The following is a 7,012-nucleotide window of genomic DNA, read 5'->3' as shown; positions in this document are numbered from 1 at the left end:
TGCAGTAAGACAAGACAAAAGGAAAAATGTATTTGAAAAAAAGAAATTGAATGGTCATTATTTTCTGCCAACAGGATTATATATATATAGAAAATTCAAAAAGATTATGCTAAACTATTAGAATTAATTATATGTAATTATATATTATAGCTATATAATTATATAATATACATGTATATAATTATATCATATTTTTAGAATTAGTAATTATATACAAAACCTGGAATAAATCAAAGAACAAAAATATGTAAGACTTGTACAGAAAATATGAAGCATTATTGAAAATATTTTATTATTTTAAAAAAATGTTTATTTATTTTTGAGAGACAGAGCACGAGCAGAGGAGGGACAGAGAGAGAGGGAGCCCCAGAATTAGAAGCAGGCTCCAGGTTCTGAGCCGTCAGCACAGAGCCCTACCTAGGGCTCGAACCCATGAACCGTGAGATCATGACCTGAGCTGAAGTCAGACGCTTAACTGACTGAGCCTCAGTATAGTTTTATTTTAAAAGTGAGGGGACTTAAATTACTTGAGTACTTCAGGAAGAAGTTTTTAGCAGTCATTCAGTTTTTTCCTATGTTGTAAAAATTGATTTTAAAGAGCAGTTTTGGAGTCAGAAGTCTCAAAAAGCTCTTGCTGCAATCAATTACTTTGTCTACAAGTGCTGTGCTATCCCTAGCCACATGTGGCTATTTAAACTGATTCTGATCGATTCATTAGATACACTAGCCTCATTTTGAGTGCTCAGTAGCCACATGTGGCCTTCTTTTGGATGGTGCAGATATTGGCCATATCTATCACAGAAAGTTGTATTGGACACCCTTCCAAGAAGGCTTTGTATCTTTTTGAACAGACACCAAATAAAATTTTAGGAAGACTGGGGTTGAGCAATTGCTCTCTTACAATTTACCACCTGCCACATTAGTAGGTCAAAAGTGGCCCAGTTTAAAGCCTATCCCACTGATTGGGTGTTTATTAGAAAGATAACTAGATTTTCTGGTGAAGAAAACTAGAGAAAAAGTTACAGTACAAATATCAAACTATCCAACCTTGAGTTGTGGGATTACTGTTTACATCTGGGCAGACTTCTTGGGTTAAGCCCTAGGAGCCCAGGTAGCTAAGATCATAACCATGAGAAGATTTCTTGTGGAGTTTGCCTCACAAAGAATTGGCTGAGGCCCAGGGGGATTCACAGGCGCTTTAAAGGGTGGAAACCCTGGAGGACTGTAATTGATTTTTGCTGCTGGAATTTAGCACTTGAGGAATCTGGCTTTTAAGATTAGAGAGTTCTCAAATGGTAATTTCCCTTCCCTTTCCCATTTTTTTTTTCTTTTTTTCCTCCTATCATCACGGAGCCAATATCCAAGTATACAAGAAAAGTGGTTTCAAGAGGGTCTGGATTATGTAAGGAAGCTTGTGCAGCTGAGGTTCTGCTGGAAGATCTGTAATGCTAGATGAGTCTACAGCAGTAGACTGGGAATTGTAAGTGACTCACAAGTTAGGAACAGATTGCATTGGATGCATCTAAAGGTGTGGATGGGATTTAGGACTCTTGTTATGAAATGAAGAAAAAAATAAAAAACTTTACAGTTTGGATGTAATCATTTCCAAACTGCCTGCTTTGGAAGACTGACAGTGTTGGGGAGGAAGAGTCAGCTAGGTAACAGGACTACATAATGGGGGTATGGGGCTGCGGGAGGGGATGTGTTTATTGGAGCCTGTTATATCCTTCTAGCTTCTCTTTGTCCAGGAATTGTAAAAGCTTGTGATTTATTGCTGGAACTTTAATTCAGAGTTGCTAAGCACTTGGCTGTTGTATTTCAGGCTGTAGGTTTGGACCATGGTGTTACAGAACCAGTGCTCAGTCAGACATGGGAGATAAATGTACACAAATAATTACCATATAGTGTTAATCATAGGTAGAAATTCAGAGGATCCTGGAACATCAGTTTAGTCTGATTCCTTAATTTTCTGCTAGAGGCAGCTGAGGCCCAGAGCAGGAAGGAGACTGGTGTAAGGTAACGCTAGAAGGACTAGAACCTGAGTTTTTTTTTTTTTTTTTTTACACCGATTGGACTACCCTAAAATGTGATCACCATCCTTGAAGGCATCATCTAATTCCTATCTGCTTAAAGACCACTTCTTGCATGATGTCCCCTTGACAGCCCTCCTCGCCTCCAATACTACTTAACTGTCCTTTTCTTGAATTTATTGTGCTTTTATGGAATATATTTCTTCCCTTTTAGATCCTGAAGATGATCAGGACAAGCACCATGTCGGCTGTGGTCTTTGTACCTCTTCATTTCCCATCCTTAGCAGCGTCTGAATAACTGTCAGGTTTAAAGTTTCCAACCTGCTTGCTTCTTTGTGAGATACCTTGATCTAATCACCTCCTTTTGCATCAATAAAAATTCCACTTCTCGGGTCACATGAATACATATTTCGAATTGAGTGAGGTCAGTTACTGTTTGCTCAGTTCCGGAGGAGGGAGGAGGCAGGGGCCAGCAGCCATACTGTAGAGTGAGAAGATGTGTACGTTTTGAGAGACAGGGCCGACTCCAGGGTCGCGTTCGGTAGCTTGGGCCTTGCTGAGCGCGCGGCTAGAGATGCGGGCTGGGCCGGGCTGCGCAGGGACGCCGTGCGACGGGCTCTGTTGCCGGAACTAGTCCCAGTCGCGCGCCCGGACGCGCGCAGTGCCGCCCCGCCCCCTCCCCCGCGGGGTGGAAACAAAGGGGGCTCGGCGCGCGGAGTCGAGCCTTGGGGGAAAGGGGCGGAGCGTCTGGCGGTTTCGCGCTTTGGGCTCGCTAGGTTCGTTCCTGTAAGGGGACTGGGTGGAGAGGAGGGCGGCGACCCAAACCAGAGAAGTGGGAGTGCCGCGTGCTCGCGCATCCTGCGGCCTGGCGGTGAGGGGCGTCGCCTGCGCGCGCAGCGGAGGGTAGTGCGCCGGCGCGCGGCACGCCGTGTTCGTGAGCACCGAGGTGGGGTGCGGCGGGCGGGACGGTGTCGCGGCCCCGGCAATTAGGGCCCGGGGGCCGAGAGGATGGAGCCCCCGAGGCGTTAGCCGACTCTGTCAGCAGCGAGCGTGCAGCTGCTTCCTGGCGCGGCCCGTGTGATGGTGCCGGGAGGAAGGAAGCGCCGTGACAGCGCCTCGGTCGGATCCCGGGTTCCGGGGGTGAGGAGGCCCGGGGACGGCGGAGCTGGCGAGCTGGCCGCTGGCTGGGCGAGCGGTCACAATAGGAGGCGGCGGCCCAGCGCGGAGCCGCGGGAGCAGCCCCGCAGGGCGGAGCTTCCCTTCGCAGGTACTGGCCGCCCGGCCGTTGGTTCCCGCGTGAGGGCGGGCCGGGCCCGAGCCGTAGGCCGTGGGGAGCCTGCGGGGCCGTTCCCGGCAACCAGGAGGAGGTGTGGTTGCCCGGTGCTTGGCGGGCGCGGCCGGGCGGCCCGGCGCTCTTTGTTCCCGTGGCGGCGGCGAGGAGGTGTGGGTGCAGCCAACGGGAGCGCCGGCCCGCCGCCGCCTGGCAGATGGCCTCGCTCCCTCTCGTTTTGCCGAGGCGCAGGTGAAATGATGTCACCCAGGAGAACGCGGAACCCGTTCGGAAGGGTCCTTTCGCGTCCTTCTGCCGCTGCGGGTTTCTGGACAGGCTGCGTTTTGTTCTCAGGGGATGGAAGTTCTTTCAGGGCTGAAGAATGAGAAAGGTTGGTTTTGAACCAGGAATTTTCCAAATTATCGAGGGCCAAAGAAAATAAAGTTTTTGTTTGCGTTGTGTAGGACTTGTAAAAGACACAGCTTTTTCTTTGTGCCACAAAAGTTGGGTATGCTAATTGTTCCACCATAAATAGAAATGAACACTTCAACGTATGTCATTGCTGGCATCATATGAATTGCCTTCTCTTACGTGGCACACTTTGAAAATTTAAGTGTATGCAACTCAAACACAATTGGTTTGTTACTTTAAAATTGCAAGCCTTTTGGGATCTTGTTTGGCCTTGATTACGGGTACTATTGTTAATATTTCAATTCCTTTAAATAGGAAGCAGCCCTGGTAACTGAGCTCCAATTAAAAAACAATCCATTCTCCGTGTTTGTATAATCAAAACTTAATAAAAATCTAAGGACAGTTGGGATGAAAGTAAAATTGTCTTCGGAAAACACTGGCCATACGAATAGATGGGACTTCTATAGAAGTAACAATACAGACCAAATTTTGTATATATATTTTTTATTTTTTATAAATATATATAAATGTATATAGTATATAAATATAAATAAATATATTTGTATATAATTTATATATTGGGACATACTTGCAGTGGGAATATGAAATTACTAACTGGATTTTTAAATGAGAATTGTATCTCTTCACATACTCTTCTTTCTCCAGTTCTTGCTAGTTTGTAAACTTATTGGCATAATATGTTTCACTTTTTGAAAGCATACTAAACTTAAATCATTTCATTACATGAGTTCAGTTTTAAGCTGATTTCTATAATTTTTCTGTAAGACTTATCTCTAAGAGATTTGGTAGACTTTAGAGGCTATAGTTAAAAAAATTTCACCACAAACTGGCCATGTGGGCCCCAGGACCTCATCTGTAAAATATGAAAGTTGGATTTAAACGTTGGCTGTGGTCCCTCCACCTCTGATATCTTCTGTGATTCTAGAAGGTAATTTCTGTTTCTGTACTTGTCGAGGTTTATATACTCATTCTGTTTTTATCGCTGAACTGAAGGTTGCAAGTATTAATCTGAGTAAATGTTCAGAATTTACTAGAGCGACCTGACTTTTGAGGAAGGTGGATATAAGATGGCATAATTAGACATAAACTGAATCTGTTAGCATCATAATGTGGAGTGTAGGTCTATTGTCTCTCTGCCAACAGCTTTGGATGAACCTTTTAGTTACATTACCAGACTATTTGTGCTCATTTTTACTTTATTTCAAGGTTGTGGTGGGAAGTATGGGTGAGAAATCCTCAAAAATCTCAAATGATTGGTCTGTATGAAAGTTCATTGGTCAAGATTATCTTTGTCTTCTACTTCCAGTCTGTTCCATCTATTTCTCTGTGCTGTCCCAGTCCCAGCTTTGTTTAGCCACCTTCAGTTTGTAATTCACTGTGCTGGTTTGTGGGTAGTGTCAGGGTCTACTAAATAGTTTTGGTTATTTTCCTTTTAACTACATATATCAGACCTGTGTTTTCACTTCTGTTTTACTTTGGTTAACTCATAGCTTGTTTTATTTTTCTCTGGAGGGAGCATAAAGATTGTAAACACATTTGAATGTAGTTTTGGTCTAGTTCATTCAGCAAATGTTAAATTCTTGAAGTGACTACCATGTCTGGAGGAGATCAAGCAAATGCTTCAACTCTATAGTAAATTAACAAGTGAGAATTTGAGCAAAAAGAGGAAGAGGGACCATCTACACAGTCTCGTTTTTCCTCACATCCTGTATCTTTTCATGTTCCTTTTTTAAGGATGTTAGCACCTTCTCACTCTATGTTAGAAGGGCCCTATTTAGTTCCTCTTGAATTGCCCCTCACTAGACTGAGTCTTGGAGGGCAAGAATAATTTTTCCCCATGTATTCACAGCATGTAGCACATAGTAGGCCTGCTATAAATATTTGAATTAATTATTAATTTTATTTAAGAATTACAGTGATCCGGGGCGCCTGGGTGGCGCAGTCGGTTAAGCGTCCGACTTCAGCCAGGTCACGATCTCGCGGTCCGTGAGTTCGAGCCCCGCGTCGGGCTCTGGGCTGATGGCTCAGAGCCTGGAGCCTGTTTCCGATTCTGTGTCTCCCTCTCTCTCTGCCCCTCCCCCGTTCATGCTGTGTCTCTCTCTGTCCCAAAAATAAATAAATGTTGAAAAAAAATAAAAATTAAAAAAAAAAAAAAGAATTACAGTGATCCTATACACACTTTTTTTCAAATAGTTATGTATTTACATACATAAATTTTTTGTATTGATTTGGACTGGTCATGGTCTGGATACTTTCCAAATCTATGTAATTCTTAGAAATCTTGAAGAGGCACTTTAGAACAGTGCTTTAAGAGGTTACCAGCCTAAATAAAATTATTTTAGATGTATTTCCTTGCTGGGAGAATAATCCTTGGGCAGGCAAATCTGGATGTGGAAGGAAAAGAAAATAACTTTTTTTTAAAGTTTATTTATTTAGAGAGAGCACACACTCACGTGAGTGGGGAAGGGGAGAAAGAGAGGGAGAGAATATCCCAAGCAGGTTCTGCACTGTCATCACAGAGCTTGATACAGGGCTCGAACTCACAAACTGTGAGATCATGACCTGATAATCTAGACCAAGAGTCAGATGCTTAACCGACTGAGACACCAGACACCCCAGAAAAGAACTTTTATTTAAAATAATATGTAGCTCAAAAAAAAAATGTAACTCTTATTTTCCCTAACCTTTATGAACGCCTTCTCAAAAGATGTAATGGTTAGAGACCTCCTTAGTTGCATGTACATCCACCCTCTTCCGAGTAACTTATGGGACTGTGGGGGTAGGGAAAGAATGGTGGAGCCTTTCAGCTATTTTCAGTAACCCTGGTTCTGTTGTGCTCCCAGAAAGACATGAACCCAGTTTGTTGTTTGCCTTAACTCAAGAATAAAAATAATAGTTTTAAAAAATGATTGCCCCAGGGGTGCCTGGGTGCCTCAGTCAGTTAAGCATCCAACTCCGTTTCAGCTGAGGTCATGATCTCATGAGAATGTGAGAACAAGCCCAGCATGACTCTGCATTGACACACAGTGTGGAGCCTGCTTGGGATTTTTTCTCTCCCTCTCTCTCTGCCGCTCCCCTGCTCCTGCCCTTACTCGCTCGCTGCCTACCCCCCCCCCCATAAACAAACATTTAAAAAAAAGAGAGATTGCTTCAGTGCTAAATAGCAGTGATCTTTCCCTCAGTAGGTAGTAGCAGTCCTTGAATGGTCTGTGTAATAGACCAGCAAGCATATAGACCATTATTTTATTTAGCAAATACTTATTTGTTAAACATTTAGGTT

General features: G+C 43.6%; 1 protein-coding gene across 7 annotated transcripts in view; it reads left to right on the top strand.

The window, feature by feature from the left end:
• Positions 1-7,012, top strand: part of RNF38 (ring finger protein 38) — a 129,496-nt gene that overhangs the window by 76,075 nt on the left and 46,409 nt on the right. For 2 of the 7 annotated variants that reach the window (XM_043566487.1, XM_043566484.1), the window contains exon 1: positions 3,447-3,691. The exons of 4 other annotated variants lie outside the window; for them this stretch is intronic. In XM_043566487.1, the coding sequence (XP_043422422.1) occupies positions 3,683-3,691 (9 nt within the window). In that variant the 5' untranslated portion in view covers positions 3,447-3,682. Of the gene's footprint in view, positions 1-2,936; positions 3,692-7,012 lie in introns of those variants that run through there. One more of the 7 variants, XM_043566488.1, reaches the window with a different exon arrangement.

The sequence above is a fragment of the Prionailurus bengalensis genome, chromosome D4, assembly GCF_016509475.1.
Source record: "Prionailurus bengalensis isolate Pbe53 chromosome D4, Fcat_Pben_1.1_paternal_pri, whole genome shotgun sequence".
NCBI classification, from domain to species: Eukaryota; Metazoa; Chordata; class Mammalia; order Carnivora; family Felidae; genus Prionailurus; species Prionailurus bengalensis.
The sequence above is the reverse complement of the archived record's forward strand: the minus strand, read 5'-3'. Positions and strand labels throughout refer to the sequence as shown.